The sequence below is a fragment of the Dermacentor silvarum genome, chromosome 1 (assembly GCF_013339745.2).
Source record: "Dermacentor silvarum isolate Dsil-2018 chromosome 1, BIME_Dsil_1.4, whole genome shotgun sequence".
In the NCBI taxonomy this organism is placed as follows: Eukaryota; Metazoa; Arthropoda; class Arachnida; order Ixodida; family Ixodidae; genus Dermacentor; species Dermacentor silvarum.
In genome coordinates this window covers 196856396-196881349 of record NC_051154.1, presented here as the reverse complement: position 1 = coordinate 196881349, position 24954 = coordinate 196856396, and the positions used below count along the sequence as shown (strand labels likewise).

At 45.9% G+C, this 24954-nt stretch overlaps 1 protein-coding gene across 21 annotated transcripts in view; it reads left to right on the top strand.

Annotated features, from left to right (window-relative positions):
- Window positions 1-24954, top strand: part of LOC119436613 (histone acetyltransferase KAT6B) — a 133898-nt gene that overhangs the window by 38130 nt on the left and 70814 nt on the right. For 20 of the 21 annotated variants that reach the window (XM_049659181.1, XM_049659168.1, XM_049659146.1 and 17 more), the window contains exons 6-9: window positions 5810-5891; window positions 11454-11589; window positions 11702-11755; window positions 23610-23710. In XM_049659181.1, the coding sequence (XP_049515138.1) occupies window positions 5810-5891; window positions 11454-11589; window positions 11702-11755; window positions 23610-23710 (373 nt within the window). The remainder of the gene's footprint in view (window positions 1-5809; window positions 5892-11453; window positions 11590-11701; window positions 11756-23609; window positions 23711-24954) is intronic. The other variant, XM_037703526.2, reaches the window with a different exon arrangement.

Sequence of the window (24954 nt, the reverse complement as noted above, 5' to 3'; positions counted from 1 at the left end):
ACTTGTAATGATAATTTAGTCTATGTAGCCCCCCCCCCCCCCCCCCTTTTTTTGTGACCTTTTCCTAGGGTATATATAGTAAGCTGCATTTAGTGCAATGTCTTATCAGTGGAGTGTGCAAATACTCAAATATCACCAAATTGAATCGAATATCTACTATTCGATTTGCGCTGCTCCGGCTGATGCAGTAGTGGACTTTGTCACTACGAGTGCTCCCTGACATTGGCCTGATGCGGGGATCGCACACACAGCGTCCGAACGCCGCAATCTGCAGAGCGGCACCACATTGGCTGGGGCCGCCTTTGTCGGTATGAGGTTTGGCCGGGTTGACAGGACCGATTGAAACGATAACGAGACGCAGACAGAGGGAACGGCAACAAAAGCTACACGCAGTGATTCCACTCCTGCGCCAACTGCGCCAAAGTGCCCCAAATGGGATTTACTGCGCCATCCTGATACAATCGACGAAAATTGCGCCTAACTGCGCCAAACAGTCTCGGATTTGGCGGCGTCTATCGCCGACAATTGCAGCAACGGGGAATTAAAACGTGCAACGCGATGATAGGGCTAGCCTTAGTCCCGATTGCGTGCGTCCCGAACGCGTGCGTCCCGATTAAGGGGGGGCCGCGGCTTTCGCATCGCGAAAAATGGCTAAAAAATCGATTTTTTGAAAATCACATTTTCAATTTCTGTAACTCTTATTTTATCGGATTCCGAAATATCATCGCTGAAAACCAAGTAGAAGTGCTCTAAAAAAAATTGTTGTATCAGCCAAGGTGCCGAAAAATTTCGCGGAAATCGCGAAAAAAACGGCGTTTTTCAAGCCACGATATCTCCGGAACGGCGCAGCCGAGCGCCACCATCTTGGACTCGTTGGAAAGCGCATTTCTCCGTCTTCAAATTTGCCCCTTCAGCTATCTCCTCCATACAGAAACAAGCACACAAAAAGCAAATGATTGAAGGTCGTGCCGGAGCCACCGATTGCCCGCGCCCGCCACGTGACTCCAGCGCGGTTCGCCATTGGCCCGGTGCTCGCTTCGCGATGGCGTCGTCTGCACCGCTTGTTGCGGTCTCTTCGCGAGCTCTGGGCGGTTTCCGTAATCTCGACTAGTATTAGAGCGGGCGCTACGTGGACATCGCAGTAGCGTGGCCGATCCCGCTTTTGTAGACGTCTCAGACCCGCGGCTAAGCATTCGGAGCATCGGTGACGCGGATTCGCGACCTCGCTTCGGGCACGGAATCCTCGGTCACGCGGAAGCCTTTCGCGCGTAGGCGTCTCCGACTCGGCGATCAAGCACATCGCGCGCGGGCTTCTCGGATCCTTGCCTAAGCATTTCGTGCATCGGCCCCTCCGTCTGCGCGACTAAGCACCTCGAGCATCGACTCCTCGAGCCCGCGGCTACGCATTTCGCGCGTCGGCACATCGCTCAACGAGTCTCGACTCCTCGGACCCGCGGCTAGGCACTTCGCGCGTCGGCCCTGCGAGCGTCAACTCCTCGAGCCCGCGGCTAGGCATTTCGCGCGTCGGCACCTCGGAAGGCGCGACTAAGCTAATCGAGCGTCGCCTCCTCAAGCCCGTGGCTAGGCATTTCGCACGTCGGCACATCGCTCATCGAGTGTCGACTCGTCGGACCCGCGGCTAGGCACTTCGCGCGTCGGCACCTCGAGCGTCGACTCCTCGAGTCCGCGGCTAGGCATTTCGCGCGTCGGCACATCGCTCATCGAGTGTCGACACCTTGAGCGTTTATTCCTCGGACCCGCGGCTAGGCATTTCGCGCGTCGGCCCCTCCGACTGCGCGATTACAGAGCGTCTATTATTTGGATTCGCGACCAGGCATTTCGCGCGTCGGCACCTCGTACCCGCGACTTAGCACATCGTGTGCCGACTCTATTATCGTAATGCCACGATATCTCGTAACAATACCTATCTACCACCCCTTCATAAAGAGAACCTCATCATGAGCTCTGCTCACTAGACCACTTGGGCTGGCACAGACACCTGGCTGCAGAAGTGAGGCATCATACAAAAGTGCAGGCTGGAAAGCACCTAGCAGCTGCATTGCTGCCTATCTATCAGTGACTCTCCTAACCTCCATGTCAATGGAAGATGATTCAGAAGGCTGCTGGGAGCCTTCATTCAGTAACATGGTCGATTCTACAAAAAAAAAAAAAAAATTCCTCACTGACTGCACTAGAGACTGCTATCAATGAGGCAGTCTGCAGGTACAACGCTAGAACTACTGTATATTTATGCCCACATAGTTCTGCACCTCACTTGGTTTGAAACCCAGGCACCATGCTCTTTGTAGAGCAGCAGTAAAGAATGCCATGCAAACTTGAAAAACGCAGAACAAAGGCACAGCAGCCCAGAGGCCACATGATGCGGGAACGGTCTCACATTTGCGACGCAACAGTGGTGCTACCAATGCATTGGGTACTATGGGAGCTTAACAGCCGGGAAGACGCAGCGCCCGGGAACGTAACAGCGGGGTTCTACTGTCGCTTGTTTGAAGCGCAGCATTACATGTGATTATAATAACTGCATGCCGCCAATGTGTCCATCATTTCTGTTTATGGATATACGGAATGACATCTGGGAAAACTAGCAATATATGACACGATATCAATTTGTGTGTCGTATGTACACTTTTTGAAATACTTCAGGATGTGAAAAATCAGCTGCTCCAAGCTGCTCCCAAATGCCAAATTGCCTGCTCCAAAGTGCTCCAAAATGAAATTTCTGATGCTCCAAAAATTGCTCCAAATCCGAAGTCCGCAGTAGCATCACTGACCACGTAATTCGGGAAATGCGAAAGCAGATCGCATCGGATATGGGTCGACGAACTTCACATTCCATCGATCTAACCGTATGCGTCATCTTGGGAACGATCACTGATGATCCACCTGTACGAACATATGAGTGGCAAACATTCCGCGGTGACTTGCAGCCCGTTATTTTCTTCATGGTCACACTTCCTGGGCCATTAGGCCTAATCGGCGCTGCTTCATCGGGTGTTGGCGAGTAAAGTTATTTTGGTGCCGAATCGATGCAGATCTATTCGCAGCAGCTGCACAACACTCGGAAAGCAGGCAAACCGCCTCGCAAACAAAAGCAAAAGACGGTGGATGAATTAGGATGGAGGGGGAGGGGAGGAGAGGTATTGAGTGTTGCGCAACCTTGCTGTGACTCAAGATTTCAGATTCTTTGACAAGTGGCAAATCACGCTGAACTTGAGGATGAAACTGCGTGGACTGTGCCTGCTCTTTACCGTCGGTGCCGGCTACGCGGGAAGTGCTGATTGAGTCCCGTGATACGCGGTACTTTTGTCTGCCGTGCAGATTGGCCTTTCGATAAACCAACTGCCGTAAAATTGTTTAGCTCTTCTGTATTTTGGAGAAAAACTTTTTATGCAATAAATAAAAGATTGCCGCAATACACAGGTCCACTGTTATACCGTTAAGAACCTCATTGGAATTCAGTACAACAGAACATCACTAATTCATTTAAGTTTCAGAGGGGGGGGGGGAGCACTCGATTCTAGTCGACAGAAATTCTACTCTTAAAAAAAAAAAAACATTTTTTCTGAACCTTCATATGCTAGAACTGAGCTGTATTCAGTATTGGCATATTAATTTGGTGTTCTCTTTAACCCCTTAAACATTTTATTATTTTGAAGATCTTCATGCCAAAACTGCTTTAAAAAAAATCTGATATTGAATGTTTTCCTACTAAAAAGAAAGTTTTTGCTGTTGAAAGAAAAATTCAAGGACACACTAAGTCAAGTTGGCTTAAGAAGAAAGTTTATTATTGCTTATGATGGAGGAGGCCAGCTGCCTGCTGGTAATCAACAATGAAAAACAGAGCAAGAGCGCAGTTCGGAAAGTTTTATCAAGTCAACACGCGATGTTATATTGAATGCCTTACCGGGGATGCCCAAAAACGGAAACCGAGGAAGCTTCGTGGGGATGTCATTCATGTCGATGCGCTATCACTGACGCGCACTCGCAATAGTGTCTTCTGGGCAATCTTCTTCATCTAATGAACTGCTAATTTCGAAGTCATTGCTATCGATTTCGCTTCCAGAAATGAACTAAACTTTGGTGTCTGAATGGTTATCGTATGAAGAGCTGGACGACGGCAAAAGCCTCTTTTTCCGTGACGATGGACCAGCAACACGTTCGTCGCCTCCATTGGACGCAATTTCTTGAAACACGAGTTGCCCCCCCCCCAAAGAAATCGCGGTTGAAAAAAAAAATTACCTGCCCAGTGCTGCCATCTGCGAAGCAACACACCAACTAGCCCGCAAACAAGTGTGTCTCATTCAGAACTCTCACAAGGAAATATCTGGAGCGGCTGTTTTGGGACAGTTCATCTTTGCCGAATTGTGCTCGTCCGAAACGGTTAAGGGGTTAATAAGAGTAGATTCTACCATATAACTTGATAATGTAATGTACCTAAGTTACTGATTGCTTGCAACATTACTGTTATGGAATGCTAGGAGTCTTCCGAGCATGTGCAGCACTATTTTCTTGCCCAAAATTTATAGGCATTCAATTTGGTGAAAAAATTTTCTGCTACAGTGAAAGCTCGTCAATTCGAATACCGCGGGGATGCTACGAAAATTCAAATTACACAAAATTCAAACTAATGAAAGTCAGAGAAAAAATTGCTCGGTTAAGGCACGCAAATAGTCTGACGCAGTGAAAGCGTGTGCGCGTGCGCGCAAGCTATGTCACATTGGCGAGAACAACATCTATAGTTCGACGCTATGGTGCAGCCAATGTAACTGGACGTGCCCAACGTCGAGATGGCTTTAACTCCACCCGTGTGTTCTTCGCCGGCCCACAATGCATTGTGCGAAGAAAAAAAAGGGCCCCCAAGCCGGCTTTGCCAACGGTCGCAGACAACCGTTCATAGGGGCGCGCGGGCTGGGGATCATTCTGTGCATGCTCCGAAGAGAGCAGCCGACGGCACTCGTGTCAGAGTATAAAGGGGACGGCATTTGAGCTGGCACAACGCAAGTGGTGTAACGTCTGACTGGTCGCAAGCGACGCTTGCCCGCGCGCTGTAAACGTCGTACTATAAACGTTCCGCCGCACGCGCGCGCCGTCGGCTGCTCTCTTTGGATCATGTGCAGAACGATCTCCAACCCACGTGACACTTTGAACAGCTGTCTGCGGCCGTCGGCGAAGTGGCGTGGGCGTGTTTTAGAGCATAAGCCGCCGCCGCTACTTGCTTGCCGCAGGAACAGGCGCTCTAAAAGAGCAAAGCTGTGCGGCCCATGTGGCGACACCAGCATTGCCAACGTGCTTCCGTGCACTAGCACTCTCCCATTCATAATGGCGCAGAGATCGAATTATCGGTGGCCGTGCGGATTTCAGTGTGAATTAGCAGGATGCGTTACATATTGCTTTCAATGCATTGTTGGACGGACCGCAGCGGCTTCTTCGAATTATCGAAAATTTCGAATTAACGCATTTTGAATTAACGAGCTTTTACTATATTAGATATTCGGCTTTTTTTTCTTCGTATTCGATATTCTATTCAAAATGTACTATTCGATATTTGCACACCCCTACTTGTCAGCTAGCGGAATTTCGGGTACACAGTAGACTGTAGACTCCATTTGAGACGAGCATGAAGGAACCTTGGAAACATTTTCATTTTATAATTCCATCATAACTGAAGCCACACAGAAATTGTCGTACTGCTCAACCCATCAGAAAATTTTGGCTTAACAAAGCTTGTCTTAAAGTATAGCTTGTCAGTGTTGACTCTGTGCATTGTGTTCTGGTGCTTGTCTTTCAGGAACACTTACTGTGTTGTGAAATCTGTGATTCCCATTTTCATCTTCGATGCCTGAAGCCCCCCTTGCTCAAGGCACCAAAAGGTATTGATTCTATGGTACATGTTTATGATGACTGCAGTAAAGTTTATTAGATGCCTTGTAAAGTGTCATGTGTACCACATGTTGGCATGATTTTTTATTTTTATTTTTGGATATTCAATGTGACCTGTCACTTGTTCATGTGGGATTAGCAGTATCAAGGGAATCATTTTGCAGTCTGCTTGCAGTGGTTGTATTCCTAAAAAAAAAAAAAATTAGGGGTTTAATGTGCCAAAATCACGATCTGATTGTGTACCTAAATCTAAGTACATCAGTATTCTTACATTTTCTTCCTGTAAAATGTTGTTTTACTTAGTACGCCGTTTTGTTAGGAAGTGCCTAGCCAAGATGACTGCTTTGTAGTTCTTTGTCAGCTATATCATGTCTTTGATACACTTATCACTAAACTTATAAAAGTAATAAACGCAGCAGGCACTGACTACTGTGCGCACAGCCTAGTTATTTTTTTATCACACTTAGAATTTGCTTCTGGAAGCTGATTTTGATGTGTACGTTTTAGGAAAGAATGGCGTGAACGATGAAAGCATAACATTGCATATACTGCACATCATTATAGCATTGCTAGAAAATTAATGCACGTGTACTTTATAAAGGGCTTTTGTATATGCTATAAGGGCATGCTTGTTCTGAAAGCACATATGATGGTTTTTCTACCTCTATTTTTGCAAAATATTTTTTCGCTGGCTAGAAAAACTTGGGTACAGTTAGCAGGTATAAACAGGATTAAGGGTCAGATCAATATTGTTATTTCTATCACTCCCTTTCTTTCCATCGACAAAGATGGCAGTGCTCCTGTGTTCAGTCAGTATAATAGTGAACAACCTTACAGTGAATTTAGGGAAATCAAAAACAATTTATATATCTTATACGGCCTTTTATAAAAAAATATATCACTTATGCATGATTTTATTACAAATTGGAAAGTGATTAGGAGAAAGAACTGAATGGCAAAGACAATGTATATTGCTCTGTAAATGAGATGAGCTATATAATAAAAATTTGGTAACCCTCAGTCAGAACCAGGGTTGGTTTTGTCTTATGATAGGCAAGAAAGGTGTAACAAAAATCTGTTTATTTAGATATCACTCAGCAAAGCATGCAACAGGATTGTAATGCAAGAAATTGACTAGCGTTGCAGAAGAGACCACAAGTAATGTTGAATATTTTAGTATCTCATGCCTGCATCCATCATGAAATATAATTTGAATTAATTTCCTCATCTCTGTCAAATAAATTTATTGGCACTGTGTTCATCTCAGACAGCAGTGCCAAAACCATCCCTGTTACCTGCCTCATCGATATGCCATAAACACTTCAACAATAAAAACATCAGCCACTAAAATACAAATTTTGCCATGAGGAAGTAACTAGACCTGTGTAAAGTTATTGTGGCTTTTCATTGTAAGCATTTTGCTTCAAGAAATTCCTAGATATAACATCTGTTCGAGGACCTTCATTGGCTTTTGCTCATATAAAGGCCTAGTGTACCTTATGAAGTACACCATTGTAAGTAGATTTCAGGAAACTTTCACAATGCAGTTACAGTGTGAAAATGTCATTGGGTACCAAAAATCAAATCTGGCCGGTAGATTTTTCTTGAGCCTTAAGGGTGAGGTTAGATTTTGTAAGGTGGTATGAAAGAATTGCAATCAGCGGAGTAATGAACATACATGGTTGTGCTTTTTAAATTCTTCATATGGTATCAGTTATATTTGGGCTGTCTATTACGCTCGAAATCTTTAAAAAAACTGTATTGCAGTGTTTAGTTATTTTTGTTTGATTTTTCATAAATGTATACCAGTTCTTATCAAAACTGGTATTTATCGCAAAGCTTTCAAGTTTTGCAAAAGGAAGGGCAGTGGTATGGTATACAATTGGAACTGGAACTGTGTAGATACATAAAAAAAGAATTAAGGCAAAGACAGTGTGTTCTTTTTTTTTTTTTTCATCCGCAAACATTTCTGAAATGTTGGCAAAATTTAGTTGACATACACCCAGCGGTGTTTAAAAAAAAAAGGTACAAAAGTGTTATAAGATTGCGCTAAAGTGGTGTCAAACTGTTTGATTTATGAAAACATTCCAAGATTAGGCTTTTTCGTGAAGAGCATTACTGTAACCTTTTTCGTTTTTTGCTGTTTTACCTGCCGTGGAGGCGTAGTGGCTATGGCGCTGCGCTACTAAGCCCGAGGGTGTGGGGTCGAATTTCGTACATGGCGGCCGCATTATGATAAGGGTGATATGCAGAAACGCCAGTGTACCGTGCATTGGGTGCACGTTTAAGAACCCCAGGTGGTCAAAATTAACCCAGAGTTCCCCACAACGGCGTGCCTTGTTATCAAATCGTGGTTTTGGCATGCAAAACCCCAGAATTTTTCTTCTCTTTCTTTTTTTCTTGTTTTTGCTGTTTTGCTTCGGCTTTCAGTTAGAAGTAGTTTGTTTTACCTGCCTCCGAGTCCATCAATAGTGTGCACATGGAAACGTACAATGTCCAGGAGTGACCCCTAGGTGCTTCAGCAGGCATTCAATGTAGCAGCTTCGATAAAACTTTCGTTTTCATGTCAGTGTTTGCATTCTCCCCATCAGCAACACTGAAAAAGGCACCAAATAGTTCCTTCACAGTTGCGACATGTGCTCCATAAACAAACAAAAGAAGAGCACACAAGAGCTACAGAGATCTCCCAAATGACTGTAAGATGCACTAGATAGAAAAAGGAAGTGGCAAAACCAAAAGTTGTGTCAAACACAAGTTGTTTCTATGTGATACAGTGCAGTCCACTTATAACGATATCAAGAAGAACGAAAAATTTGATCATTATAACCCATCATCGCTATATCTGGACTGCCTTAAAAAAAAAAAAACTGCATATATATATATATATATTTGCCATCCCGCAACCAAATTTGTCACTTGCGATAAGAAATCTAAGAAATCGAAGTTGTAGAGACTAGGTTTTGAAAAATCAAACATTTATTTATACCTCAAAATAGCGTCTCAATTGTTAGGCGTGCTGAAGTAGTCAGGAATCTGCACTTGCTTTCGCAGCAGTTTCAGATTCACAATCGCCATGTGTATCGCGTTGAGCTGTTGCACGAACACTGGCGGCTGTAATTTAGCGTGCATGAAATCAATGAGCAACTCGATCGACGACAGTGCACTTCGGGTGAACATTGGGGTCGGTGTCAAAGACGGGCTATTGCCAATCTCGTCGTCACTGCCGCTGCTGTCGTCGCCTCCGTCGCACAATGCCGCCGTCTGTCGCGATGATTACTGCGTTGGAGATCTCTTCGCAGAATGATTCAGCACTATCTGCACTCGGAGACTCCTCCATCGAAGCACCATCTATTTCATCGTCTGTAGCGACATGCTCCTAGAGTTCGGTAATGTCAGCTGTTTCCACAGTTTTGGTTTCGCCCATGGGGGTTTGGTCCTGGCACACGAAGCCGCTTTTTCCGCTGATCGGCATGGCCACTGCTTCTAGCCTTCATGATTGTGGCGCTCCCTGTTTTCATAATCGTCACTATCATCGACTGCACGAGCTCGTACTTCTCTTGCAAAATTTGCAGCTTCATCTCGAGAGACACAGCTGTGCACTGCGTCGGTGCACCTCCTGCTACTTCCGGGGTGCATTTCCGCGCTCGCTGAAGGAGGAAGATTGTAAAGGGAGCGTAGGCTGTGCAGGCGCCGCTCACTTATCGCTTTCTCCCCCCTCTTCTCTGGATGCTCGCACGACCGCCGGCGATGCAGACGCGAAGCAGCTGGCGCCAACTTGTGCATGCTGCGCCAACTTACGATGCTCTCCGTGGCTTTCGCAATCGGCGCATGGGCGGAATGCGCTGCATGGTAATGGCGGCAGATACAAACTCGCGTAAGGAAACTTTCGCCCCGTCTCGATTAAGGGCAATTTAGGAATGCAAATTTCACGATTATTCTGCATAAAAAACGCTGCCCAGAAGCAATATTTCGATCGTTATATCCGATATGTGGTGAATAACAAATCGTTATATATGTTTTGTTGTCATAGTCCTAATGCATAAGTTGACACTCTTATGTCCACTCATCGTTATAACCAGTATATCGTTATATGTGGTATAGTTATAAGTGGACTGCACTGTAATAGCTTCATAGGAAATCGAGACTCAACGACAGGGGCATGCCCACTTCCCAGTCGACTCTGCAACTAAAATGAATTGAGTACGTATTTTAAAAGTCGTGCATATCCAAGTGTTATCCATTTCTTTAAAGCTAAAGGCATGCGCTATCAAAACAATGCAAAACCAGAAAATCAATATTGTTTACCAAAAAGTCTCACCCCAACTTAAACAGTTAATAGGACTGTTGATTGTGTTGAATAGGACTGTTGATTGTGTTGAATAAAACCATCTTCACCCTCAGTTATTGACTGAATTTGACTTCGATAACGGCTGCATGTTCGAATCAGACGGTGTGTGTTAATGTTGAGGAGTGGTTCCACAATAGCAGCCTTTAGAAAGTTTTAAGCATAACATAGCAGTGTAGTAGGTTTATTGGTAACGAGGATGCCGCATAAGAGTGACGTGTCTGCTGAAGTTCACTGCCAGTCACTCTCGGGTTGTGCAGGCCTTGTGGGAGCAAGCAAATCCATTACTTAGGAGGGGTGCCTGATGACATTGTGCACAGAAAGCCTCTTGATGCTTCTCCATAATTGCCATAATTGGCTTTTCAGGGTTCTCGCTCACCATAAACTCCATATTCTGGAGAATATCAAATGTCTGAATGGCGTCTGACCTGCTGGCAGCGATTATTTGTAAGGTGACTAGGACAGCATGTGGGTTTTATCTTCTATGTCAGGCTGGAAGCTGATACCCTCGAATAAGTGTGCTGGATAGGTGACAGAAGGGTTGGTAAAGACAGTACCCAGACAGAATGTATTTGTGTCTGGAAATCTGAAGCCGTGTTCTCAAATACCTTGCGCACCCAGTATGTAGCAAGGACTAAACGTTCATTTCTCTATTATACTTTTTTACTCTCACTTTTTGTACACAAAATAAATTCAGATTAATGCAATGTGAAGCATAGTTCTTTTTACTGGCATGAACACCTAAGACTTTTGCTTTCCTGTACAGTCAATAACCAATTTTTCAGACATGCCCGATAATTTGGACACCTTTACGGCACCGCCCCGTACCCCATAGAGCCAATAAATAAGAACATGTGAAATTTTTTACGCAAAAACCCTTTGCTGACCAATTTTCCGGGCTCTTTGCCGTGTCTGGAGGTCCAAATCGGCCTTAATCGAAGCCACCACCGGTACCATTTTAAATGATAATCTCACAGCCTTGAACTGGCTGGCACACTGATTTGCTGGCAGCCATAGCCACCACCGAAGAAACGCTAGGCCTAGGTGGTTAAAGTTTTGCTACCAAGCTTCCTGCTGTTCTGTGCTGCGTTTTTAATCCGGAGACCCGCACTACAGCATGCCTCTTAATCACATCGGGGTTTTTGCACGTAAAACCCCAGAGCTTAATTAATTTAAAATTTTTACTACATTTTGCTTTTCTTAACAGGGTCTTGGAAGTGTGCATCTTGCTCAAGGAAGAGGCTGAAGAGCATCAACTTTGTAAATAACTTGGCATCAAAAATCAAGCAGAAAAACAAACGTTTTCACAATGGCATGATGCGGAAACAGAAAATTACTACACTGTAAGTAATAGACCCACATTTCTTTTCTGTTTGGTTCCTCTTCTTCGCGCGTGTGTAATAAAATGCTTGCCTGCTACTTACGTTCCTGCCTACTCTGTGCAATGCCTCACAGTGATAGGGCGACCACAGATGGTGTGAAGGTTTGCCGCTCTAAGTTGCACAACAGGTACGTAGCTCGTGCCATTATGTGGTGCTCACATCCTGTTAGTGCTTTAGTTGTGCAGACTTATTTATGTGTGCCATTTTGTTTTGTGCCTGCTGAATGACTGCTGTTTGTGAAGGCTTTTTATTGGTAGATGAAGAAGCAGTATTTCTCAAGCCTTGGTCAAGTTCACAGAAGGCATACTTAAAATAAAGAAGTACCGTATGTACTCGCATATTGAACGCACTTTTTTTTCCGAAAAATATGCGCAAAGTTGGGGTTCATTATGCGGGGTAAAATTTTGAGCGATTTTTTTCCGCTGCCACCTTTCAAAATGTCGCAGTTTCGCCCGAAAGATAAACCATCGATTGTGATACCAAATGCGTAGACAGCTACACGAAGTAATAAGTTTTATCGGCCGTATGAACGTGCAGACATGCGCTAACTATGTTAATTAACAAGCATGGTGTCAGCACGCGCAGGCAAACATGAACACATCACACTCGATGACAGCGCACATTCGCTGTCAAAACGTTGGCTTGAGGAAGCGTGGCAGCAACAGTGAGCGAAGTTACCTTTGTACTGTGTATCGCTTCAACACAATCTGAGCGGCGAGATTGGAGCATGCACAAAGGTTGTGGGGTCTCACACGTGCTCTTGGGACAAAGGAACGACAACACAGTAGTGCAAACAATCAAAAGGGCATTTATTGCACCTTTCATACACTAATGCATGCTAGCCGAATTACTACCCATAGAACATTCACATAGGCGTGCGACAAATAAAGGAAGTTCGACTTACCGCGACCGGATAGCGAGCGAATATGTTCGCCCCATGCTATGACACCATCACCTAGTCGTTCACTTGTACGGTCACGCGAACGGTGGCGAGTTCGAACGATCCGTGTTCGTCCATACCGGTGTCCTGCTCCTAGCCTCGCGAGACAATCCGTGCGTGCGGCTTGTCGATCTCAAGCTGAAGCGGAAGCACCTTCTTCCTTTTGCACCAAAGGAACCTCCGCCGCTAGGTGGTGTTAGCAGCGCAACACTAGCGCCACCTCTCGTAATATGCTGCCGCCGTAACGCCACGCGGCGAAGCCGGATTAAAGGAGACGGGAGCCATGCGGGGAAAACATCAGGGGACGCGTGAGAGTCGTGCATCCCCATAAGGTATAAGCTGCCGTCGCACTTAGACTAAGCCCGCGACGCAGATCACTTTCAACATAGGGTGCGCACACCCGTGCATTGTGCAGTTGCTGCGCTGCTCCCCTCCTTCCCCTCTCCCTGGAGCCACGTGCGTGACTGAGTACAGCGCATTTCCTCCTTCGAACGCGGGAGATTGAGGCGCGATTGTCGGTGCCAAAGGTGAAAATGCGCCTGGAGTGTCCATATTATTGCTGTCGCAATAAAAGTAAGAGACACCCGGTACGATTTGGTGCCCGATACAATTGTACCCGTCGGACGCCAAATCAGAGGCCAAATCGTACCGTCTCTCTTGCTTCAGGGCAGCAAGTTCAGGGTGCGTTCATTATGTGAGGAAAAGAAAAAAAAACACACTTCCTCATTGGAAAAGTGGGGGGTGCGTTCGTTATGCGAGTGTGTTCATTATGCAAGTAAATACGGTAAGATTGACCACTGCCTTTGGGTTCTGCAAACTTTTTTTCTGAAAGCTTACACTAGGCTTGTGTAATCGTTGCTTTCTTTAGCATTAGTGAAAGTGGAAATTAGTAGTCTACTTCATACTGAAGCACCAGTGGAATATAACTACAAACCAGGACGTAAGGGCAGTGCTTTTTATTTTTACTTGTAATTCCTGATATTCCTGTTGTTTGTAGTGGTTAGGTTGTTACATCGTCATACTTAAAGAAGTGCCGTATGTACTCGCATATTGAATGCACGTCTCCCGGTTATGCGACAACCTGCATTTTACGACAGATTGATTTGGTCCCGGCAAACGCCCATAATGTATTAAACACCTCGATTATACGACGTGATTTCACGCCGACCCCGCCTCATACGCTGCCTTTCTCCGTGCTGTCTGAGAAAAAAAAAGAAAAAAAGCCCTAAGCAGACGCAGGCTGGCACGTGAGCACACAGCAGCCGGCTGATAACGAGTGTGCAGTACCGTATTCACGTGAAAGTAACGTGACGGCGATTGTAACGCAAGGGGCAACTTTCCAGTCACGCCAAGTGATAAAAATAAAACTGCGAATGTAACGCGAGAAGAACGGAACGAGAAATGGTACCTTTATTCAAGGAATCACAATTCCGAAACTAGTTCTCTTCAGTCATCATCGTCATCTAAAAAGGAGACTGAGCTTTCCTTGGGCATCTCGGGCGATTACTTTCATAGAGTTTCACTTCCGCTAAATTTCGCGTGACTCGGCACTAAAAGCGTCTCTGGTGCTGTCCTCAGTTTGCTACTAGTGCCAAGAGAGCTGTCAGCTTGTACTTCAAGGGGTTCGTTGCCGGGACGAGCAGAGTCTAGCGAAAGCAAAACTATCTCCCGAAGTGATCGCCCGAGAATCAAGTCGCCTTCCGTGCCGTCGAGCTTGTTTGAGATTTAAGTACGTCTTAAAAGACCGCACGAACATTTCATTGAGGGTTAATAACAGGCCACTTCAAGTTCCACAGAGCCTTTCCGACTGACCTCGCATTTAAAGAAGGCTTGCCGCTAGTCCCGCCATCCACAAATTGTCGACTCTTTGACATTGAGACACCGAGCTGCGGCTGACTTTCCCGGCTCCTCGGCCATAAAATTGCTCAAAGTGGCCGTTATACCGAATGCGCTCCATCGCCATAACATCGTGAATGAACGGAGTCGAACCGGAAAAGGTCGTAGGGTATTGTGGCATCGTAACCAGCTGCAAGCACTGCGCGTTGAGACACCGAGCTGCGGCTGACTTTCCCGGCTTCTCGGCCATCAAAATTGCTCAAAGCGGCCATTATACGGAATGCGCTCCGTCGCCATAACATTGTGAATGAACGGAGTCGAACCCCAAGAGGCCGTAGGGTATTGCGGCATTGTAACCAGTTGCAAGCACAGAGAAACAGCGTCGATCCCAATCAAAAACAAGTCCCGACTTCGGTCGACTTGTCTATGGATTGGATCGAGACGTAAAGCTACAGGTTGCCAATGTAACGCTAAAAATCGCGGGATTTAGCGCATTTGTTTTAAAATGAACAATTTTGCCTTTATTCGAATGTAACGCGAGGGTCGAGTTCAAGCAACGAAAATCATGAAAAATATGTGCATCACAATCAATAAATACAGTAATTTGTTTTATAATTTAATCTACCTTTCTTGGAGCAGTGCAGGTTCGTGCTGCGGGCTTATTCAAGCGTTCTGTACCCGTTTTTTGGGCAAGATTGAGCGTTACTGCCTATATTCTTAGTTTTTCGATTATACGACGCCCGGATTGTTCGACGGTTTTGCGTGGTCCCCTGAATGTCGTATAATCGGGGTTCCACTGTTTATTCTTGAAGGGCCCTGAAAACAGTTTTTGAACATAGTAAGAAAATGTTGCCGATCTGTGATAGGGGCTGCTGTGAACATGTGAGCCAAATATTTCTGCATTGCATGCAACAGGGAATTTACAATCTACTGTCGAACAACATCATTAGAAGCAGCTGAACCCACCAACACTATTGGCTGATTTCGTGAATTGTTAATTTTGAGTTAACACTTTCGTGACCGTGGGAAAATCGGTAGTTTTCGGGTAGTCTGGCTATTATTTTTTTTCCTGCCACAGGAAATGATTCATGTTGAAGTGTATGGTATCAAATTGTAGAAGAAGAAATTATCTTTCCAACGGTATTAATTTCAAACAGCATATTTATTAAAAATACTACGAAAAAAATTATCAAAACAAAAAAATCGCATCAAGAACGAGAAAGATCGATAAAAACATCAATGCTGCTTTGCACAAAAAAAATATTTAAAAAAATCGAAATATACATTTTCAAGAAAAGGGATATATAAAATCAGCCTGCAAATATAAGCTCTGTATCTACAAAAGTTCTTGAGGCAGACGGGTACACACAGCACGTCGGAGCGCGATTCCAAGGTGTACTCCCGGCCGTCTTCGTGGACAAAACTCGACTCTATGCGCGACCGCCGGTAAATGATCCCGTCCGAACGATGTTTACATCTTGCAGATAAGAACTGTGACCTTTAGAACACACCGGAAATCCTTACGTCGATGCGCGGCAGCGATAACACGGTCCGAAAGAAAGCAAAACTCAACGGCGGATACCCGTCGATGTTCTGGGGCGGTTCGCCGCACTTTCTTCGTCCGTAATGAAGTCCGACGAATCGAAGTCGTCTTCCGAGTCTGTGCTGCTACGATCATCCGCAAATTTGAGCCCAGATGCGTCGGAAACCGTCAAAACTCGCCATTTCCGTGGAGCGGACACGCGCGACGTAGATGCCAAACGACGAGCGCTCGTCACCCCGACTATGCAGGCGCTTTAAAAATCCCCGGCGCGGTGGAAAAGAGAAACACAAACCGAAACCGATAAAATAGTCTCTCTTTTAACCCGCTTGATGGCGCTAGCTGTCCGGAGCGCTCGGAGAGGCGCAAAAATTCAAACTTGTACCATCGACAACATACTGTCGACGGGAATAGGCGCGGTCACGAAAGTGTTAAATAATATATATACAGTAGAACCCCGCTGTTACGTTTTTCACGGGACCGTAAAAAAAGAACGTAAGAGCCGGGAAACGCAAGCGCCGGGAAACAGGAAAAATTGAGAAATGGGAGTAGTGTTGAACTGCACACAATATGATTTTAATTCTTACGTGTGACAAAAAGCAGTTTCGCCCGACAGCCGAAGTATCGATTGCGATGAGCTATACAAAGTAAGAATAGTAGTTTTATCGTCCTTATAAACTTGTAAACATTCGCTTGTTAACTAATTAGCAAACATGGTGTCAGCGCCCACAGGCAAACATGAACACATCTCACTCGATGAGCGCGGACACGCGCATTTAAGCGCCGCTGCAGAAGCGAGCGAAGTGACCTTCGTGCTGTTTATCGCTTCAACGCAAACTGAGCGCCCAGAACACGCAGCACGCACAAAGCTACGAGCCGCGACGCACCTGCACTGCGTAGACTCTGCCCCCACGCAGATCGCTTTCAAGATACGGCCCGCGCGACCGTGCCATAGAATAAAGACCGCGCGCCGCCGCGCGGTACGATGCCAGAGCACAACGCTGCCCGCTATCCCGCCCCCCTCGCTCCCTGCTTTTCTTTCTTTCGCGCGCGAGACGCGGTCGTCGGCTCCCCTCGCACGATTTCACTCGCACATACAGCATACGGCGCGCGCCGTATGCTGCATGGGCGAGTGAAAGCGTGCGAGGGGAGCCGACGACCGCGTCTCGCGCACGAAAGAAAGCATGCGGCGCGCGTCGACAGCGTTATCGCCCTTGGACTTTATACGGAACATCTATGAGCCAATACTTTAGGGCCGCAACGCGTCATAGACACCATCTTTAGATAGCAAATGCGGATCTCAAAGGCCATACTTTTGCTGGCGGAAACCGAAAATACTTAACTGTCGCTCCCGGCACTTTGGGCGGCCAATGCCATCGTCAAGCAACCAAGCCAAGCAACATGAAAAGTCAAAATGGCCGCTCGGGCCGGCGCGGTGTGGCAGTTCGCAACGTATGATGCGGGAACGGTCCCACAGTTGCGACGTAACAGCGGGGTTGCCAGTGCATTGGGTTCTATGGGACCTGTGCCGGGACCGGCCGAAAACGACGTAACAGCTGGGAAAACGCAGCACCCGGGAACGTAACAGCGGGGTTCTACTGTATATATATATCTGCGATCTCAAAAAAGCAGGAAAATCATTTCATCTTTGCATCGCGCACATTTGTATCTACTACGCGTGGCCTCCGAGATGGCAGCGGCGTGCTGCGTAGCATAGTCTACCACATCCTCCATGAGGTGCGGTGACACTCAACTTTTGGCTGGGGCTTTTCCGTCTTGGCTTCTCCACTGTGTACTTTCCAGCACGCTAGCGGATATGAAGAGAGAAAGCCGGTTATTGGTGCGATACCTCCAGTTAGAGTTGAAGGATTTGACAAATGTTTGCAGTGCGATATTCGTGACATGACATCCTTTAATAGTGACGCCATCCTATCTTTAGTTAGGAAAGTGTTTCAGGGCCCCTTTAAATTTGTTGCCTGTTTGGTGTGCATGCGGTGTGACAAGATTGAGGTTGAGTTTTGTGATGTTCAGAAAGCTATTGCAACCGAGTCGGAGATATGTGGGTGAAAATTGCTGCAGTTTGAGGATAGTATGAGTATCTACTGGTAGAAATCTTGGAAGTTGTCTGCTTAAAATCTAGAAGTCATGAGGCATTGCTAAAGACCAAGAAATAGCAAAAATGCTTTTCAGGCAGCTCCAGATTGTGCAAGAAATTTGTAAATGACCACTTTGAGGAAATGGCAAGTAGCAGCAGCTTGAAATTTAGCAGTGATGGAGTAGGCAATCTAGGTGCTCATAGTAATTTTACAATGTTGATAGGACAATCAAAGAACATGGTAAAAGTTCGAGTAAACTGTGGTAGTGCCACAGATTGTCTGCCACTTGCGGTGGCAGACAAAAGCTGGCAAGAGTCGGGGAAGCAGTTGAGGAAACAGAAAATGTGACATCCTGCTGGCACGTGAGGCATGTAATGGCATGAGTGGTGCGATGCATGATATTCTCCCTTGCACATTGCCTTCAATCGTTTTCAAAATAACTCGAAAGGGATTACTCACACAGTCAGCGTTCCCATTTTTCAGACTCCCTAGGGGGGTCGCGAAAACGTTTGAAAAATTGGGCACTCTGAAAAAATGAATGCATGCCCTTTACTGCCCCCAAGGGCTTAAATTTCCACAGGCATGTCTGAAATTCCTCTGAAGGCCTGAGCACACTTATTAGGCGTATCGATGCTTGTACTATGACAGGAGACGGCAGTTGCACCCGTGTATAATTAAAGAATAGAGTTGAGTCCCGCTATAACGAAATTCACGGGACACGCGAAAAATTTCGTTGTGGCGGAACTTTGTTGACGCAAAATTGGTATGTAATTAGTATACCAAACGGCAAAGCTGCGAACGAAACCGAAACCATCGTCCGGGAAATTTTCGCGACCACGTGGAGGCAAAGGTTGAGATGTACCGGAGGCAGTCAATAAAGTGCCAACTTCACAAGAAAATGCATTTCGTGCCGCTGTTACAGCATTTTTCGTACATTGCGGTCGACGTCTAACCCAACGCGCGTGCCCGGCCAATCGCGAAACACTCATGTTGCAGCACATGCACCGCGGCAATGGTGTGGAATGGTGTGTTTGGGGTGAGTGAGAGATGGTGGAGAAATTCCTAAGGAGTTGAGAATGTGTCGTCCAGTTTTCGATTTGAAAAGGCGGGTTTGTTGGTAGGTGAGATGGCCTTCCACGAGCTCGTCGAGGGTGTTGAAGGTACCGGTCTGCATGAGCCGTTCTGTGGACGTGCGTAGTGGGAGGCCTAGGGCGAATTTATAGATTTTACGAAGGAGGGTATTGACCTGGTCAGTCTAATTTTTGAGAAGGTGCAAGTATGGGAGTGTGTAAGTTACCTTTGTGATGACAAAGGCGTGTATTAGTCTGAGAAGATCATTTTCCCGCAGACCGCTGTGTCGGTTGGACAGGCGGCCGAATCTCGCTGTAGATTGGCCCTGTATGATTTGCTAGAAGATGTGTTTTATAAGTATGACTACTTTGCTGCCTCAGGTTGCATCAACATCATCTCTTAATTTTTTTTTATAAATGTCTTCCCTTTATAGCCAGAATCATTCCTTATGAATGGGCCAGCACATAGCTTGCACAAATTTGTTTAATAGTTGCTAGCCTGAAGCTGATTTGAACCTGCTTTTTGTGAGGATTACAAGCGTACTGCCTGCTAATTTTTGGAAGTCACAACATCTAGATAACTATGAGTGAGTCAAGACGAAAAATGTTTTGTGCTGCAAATCCTGCATGTCCAGGCTCTAGACTAGAACTGTCATCAATGCTTCAAGTTGTGTGATTTTAGGCATTCTCTAACCTGACATATAAAACAATGCCAATTTGCTGTTAGTTTAAGAGGGGACGCGGCTTTCGTATCGCGAAAAATGGCTAAAAAATCGATTTTTTGAAAATCACATTTTCAGTTTCTGTAACTCTTATTCTGATTCCGAAATATCATCACTGAAAACCAAGTAGAAGTGCTCTAAAAAAATTGTTGTATCAGCCAAGGTGCCGAAAAATTGCGCGGAAATCGCAAAAGAATGGCGTTTTTCAAGCCACGATATCTCCGGAATGGTGCAGCCGAGCGCCGCCATCTTGGTCTCGTTGGAAAGCGCATTTCTCTGTCTTCAAATCTGCCGCTTCAGCTATCTCCTCCATACAGAAACAAGCACACAAAAAGCAAATGATTGAAGGTCGTGCCGGAGCCACCGATTGGCCGCGTCCGCCACGTGACTCCTGCGCGGTTCGCCATTGGTCTGGTGCTCGCTCCGTGATGGCGTCGTCTGCTCTGCGTGTTGCGGTCTCCTCGCGAGCTCCGGACAGTTTCTGTAATTTCGACGAGTGTTAAAGCGGGCGCTATGCGGACATCGCAGTAGCTTGGTCGATCCCGCTTTTTGTGGACGTCTCAGACCCGCGGCTAAGCATTCCGAGCATCGGTGACGCGGACTTCGCGACCGAGCTTCGAGCACGGAATGCTCGGACACGCGGCTAAGCCTCTCGCGCGTAGGCGTCTCCGACTCGGCGATGAAGCACATCGCGCACGGACTTCTCGGATCCTTGCCTAAGCATTTCGTGCGTTGGCGCCTCCGACTGCGCGACTAAGCAAACGAGCGTCGACTCCTCGAGCCCGCGGCTACGCATTTCACGCGTCGGCACTTCGCTCAACAAGTGTCGACTCCTCGGACCCGCGACTAGGCACTTCGCGCGTCGGCACCTCGAGCGTCGACTCCTCGAGCCCGCGGCGAGGCATTTCGCGTGTCGGCACATCGCTCATGGAGTGTCGACACCTCGAGCGTCTATTCCTCGGACCTGCGGCTAGGCATTTCGCGCGTCGGCACCTCGGACTGTGTGATTGAGCTTACCGAGCGTTAGGACCCGCGACCAGGCATTTCGCGCATCGGCACCTCGGACTGCGCAACTAAGCTCGTCGAGCGTCTTTTCCGCGGACCCGCGACCAGGCATTTCGCACATCGGCACATCGTACCCGCCACTTAGCACATCGCGCGCCGACTCTGATATCGTAATGCCACGATATCTCGTAACAATACCTATCATACCACCCCTTCATAAAAGGAACCTCATTATGAGCTCAGTTCACTAGGCCACTTGGGCTGGCACAGACACCTGGCTGCAGAAGTGAGGCATGATACAAAAGTACAGGCTGGAAAGCACCTAGCAGCTGCATTGCTGCCTATCTATCAGTGGCTCTCCTAACCTCCATAGCCATTGTCAATTAATGGAAGATGATTCAGAAGGCTGCTGAGAGCCTTCATTCAGTAACATGGTCGATTCTACCAAAAGAAAACAATGCCTCACTGACTGCACTATAGGCTGCTATCAATGAGGCAGTCTGCAGGTACAACGCTAGAACTACTGTATATTTATGCCCACATATATAGTTCTGCACCTCACTTGGTTTGAAACCCAGGCACCATGCTCTGCAGAGCAGCAGTAAAGAATGCCATACAAATATGAAAAAGGCAGAACAAAGGCTCAGCAGACCAGAGCCCACATGTCCAAGAAGCCCCACGTTACAAAACACATCAAAGATTACAAATTTGATGTGTTTTAGAGAACAGAAGAGAAGGTGAAACCAGCCGTTTTGTCAAAACTGTTTTTGGCCTTTCTGCTCAGTTTCTGGAGCTTATTTCTTCATTACCGTTTAGCCTATTTTGATTCTGTTTTTTTTTGTCACATTCCTTGGACTACAGTGCAGGTCGAGACAGTCTCGCATTTTTATCTTGACATTTTATAAATTTATGGCGTGGCTATTCGTTCACCCCGAAAGTGTGCTTGGTGCGAAGGTAACTTGAAAAATGACTATCTAAAAAATTTGTGTTGCGAAAAAAAAAAAAGTAAGACTGTCACGACCTTCAGCACGCATTGAGCTATGCAGTCAATACTCAACGAGCCTTCCATCATGTTTTTTAAGCTCCCCAGGCCCTCCAGAAAGTTCAAGAGAGAAAAATTCTGATCAATAAAATGTTCTCAAGGTATCACTCTGAAACTTTTATGGAAGTATCAGGGAGACATTCTAAACATTTGTGCCAATTTTCATCAAAATCCATGAAGAAATCGGGAAGTTGATTTTCAAAGCCACGTCCCCCCTTAACCGTTTCCCTACCATGGATAAAATAGTTGTTTTTTGTAGGATACGTCAGATCTTTTTTTTTCTGAAGGAACTACTGCACTCAATATTCTACGTAATACATAAACGAAAAGCAAAATGAATGCACTTCTCATACATAAAAGTTTTATTAGCAGGCAAGATCATAAAAAAGATATAAATTGTCAGAATAAAGATTGTGGGATAAAATTGAACAAGGTTTGTAAAGACACGCTTGTATCTACTAAGAAAAAAATGTAACAGAGCTTATGAGATATACAAAATGTATTGCCATCTAATAGAAACTATCTCCGAGAAAATAAAAATTTTTCAGCAAACAGGTATTCCACTACAAAAATGTGTGCCGGGCTGCGGCTGCTGATGTTCCGGGCTGGTTTGCGTCGTCGTCGCTCTGTCATTTTGACGATAAGGCAGCATCCTCAGACTCGCTGCTGCTTGATCCATCGATAAAATCAGCCGCATATGTAGTAGAATCACGAAATCTGCGACCTTTCGAAGCGCCACGAAAATGGCCGCCAGAGGCGGCCATTTTTGCTTTCTGTTTTGACAATCGCGAAACTTCGGAGTGCTTTCAAAAATTCCTGGCGGGAAAAAAAGCGAACTGCTTGGAAAACAAAAATATAGTTCTCCTCCTTTACTTTCGATGGCGCAGTGTGTCCGTGAGCAGCGCGGAAGGTCTCGAAAGCGGCGTTTCAAACCATCAATAGCGGGTGGCCGTTTTTGCTTTCTACTGTGATGATCGTGAAACTTCGAAGCGCGTTTAAAAATCACTGCCTGGCGGGAAAAAACTCAAGTGCTTAGAAAATAGAAATGTGGTTCTCCTCCTTCACTTCCAATAGCACAGTGTGTCCGAGAGCGGCGCAGAAGGTTTCGAAAGCGGCATTTCAAACCATCGATAGCGGGTGGCCATTTTTGCTTTCTACTTTGACGATAGTGAAACTTCAGAGCGCATTCGAAAATCACTGCCTGGTGGGAAAAAAGCAAACTGCTTGGAAAACAAATATATGGTCCTCCTCCTTGCGTCCGATAGCAGTGTGTCCGAGAGCAGCGCAGGTTTCTAAAGCGGCGTTTCAAACCATCGATAGCAGCCTAACGATGCCCAATGGGCGCAGTACGGAGAGAGGTAGTGGGTGCTTATATGGTGGCACTGTATGAGGCGGTGTAGGTTTCTCATGACCTCTAAAACCATTTTGCTTCAGATCTCAAAAAAGGCAATTGAGAACTGCTTGCTGCTTGTTTTTAGGCATGATTTATTAAATTGCTGCTGTATAGATCTCTGCTCCTTTTAACAATGGCAGCAGCGAAAAAAAAAAAATTGTCCTGGTAGAATCAAGTGATTGTACAGGAAGCAATATTTTTTTTCTTAAACAAACTTGAGCTTTGTACCGTACATATTGCATTCATTTGCTTTGGCTGAAGTTTTTGTGCTTACCCTAAACGAAAAATTAGTGCTTTGATGTTTTCTCACTCATTGGTCATGCACTTTTGGAACTAGGAAAGATGTGAAGCTGGCAGCACCACTGAGAGCTAAGCGGCCTGCAAACTGTCTTGTTACTTCAAGGTCTTCCTCAAAAAAAGGAACTTCAAAATTGACACGTAAGTATAACTTTGGGTGCCCCCCCCCCCCCCCCCCCCCCCCTCTGCTGGAATATATATATGTGGAAATGCCATTTGCTCAAATGTAATTTGCATTGCTCATTTTGTAACTTGTTTTTTGCTGGTTTCAAAACTGTGCTGCATTTATTGCAGTGTTTAGCATAGTGCACTTATGGTGATGAGGGAGCTATACCCAGTTAGGTTGCTCTGTGCACTGGTGATAAATGAGGAACTTGGGTAGGTCGAGGGATGGGAATTTTACATTAGAGGTGTGCAAATATATAGTCGACTTCTGTTAATTTGACCCTGACGGGACCGATGAAATATAGTAGAATCTTGCTTATACATTTTGGGGGGAAAAAAATTGAAGAAAACAGGTACCAAAGGGGAAAATGTATGATACAAAGTAAAGATTTTGACTTACTCAACTGTAGTTTGTCTACTTAATGCAAACGTTGCGCAAATAGTTGCAGTACGAGACGCTGATGCGCATCGTGCTGGTGGGGCTCCGGCGGCCTAAGACTCGTTTTGTGGCGGCGCGTCTCGGGCCGCCATAAGACGGCGCCAGCACGTTTGGGTTATCGTCTACTAAAAGCGTGCAGTACACTTCCAACAGCACTACGTCCAGGGCGCTGTAAAACAGATAAGTTAAAGATGCTTATTGCAATAGGGTTGGTGGCGATCGCTGTGAATGGAGCGTGCGACGACCTAGAAGATTTGCTGGTACCGGAATAAGAAACTGAGTGTGCGCCGGTGTTATCATGTGAAACGGGCAGGCGAGTATTGCAGTGAAGCTGTGGCGGCAGGTGGCTACTGTTCTTTGTCACGCGTGCCTCGTGCAGTTTTTTCTTTACACGGGATCTAGCCACAAGAAAAACAGCAAAACAAAACGCCGATTCATTTGGCAGTGTATACCCGATTTTAAACTTCCCGAAATGAAACGTGTGCCCACTTTCAATGTATTCGAACTAGTAAACTAACTTACAAATGACATTAAATGACAACCCACACACGATTATTTAGCAAGAAAAATGAATTATTGCGCAGTGATGGCCGGGTTCCTAAAATCAGCTTCACCACACTTTTTTTTTTAGTTACCTTCGCTGCAATACATTTGTGTTATGTGGCAAAGCATATAAATGTTGCAAAGCCGGATTTAGTTTCGGTTTCGTGTCCACGTGCACCGAGCGTGAATTTCGTTAATTCGAGGTTTTAAGTTTCAGCATTAAAAACAGTATCACAAA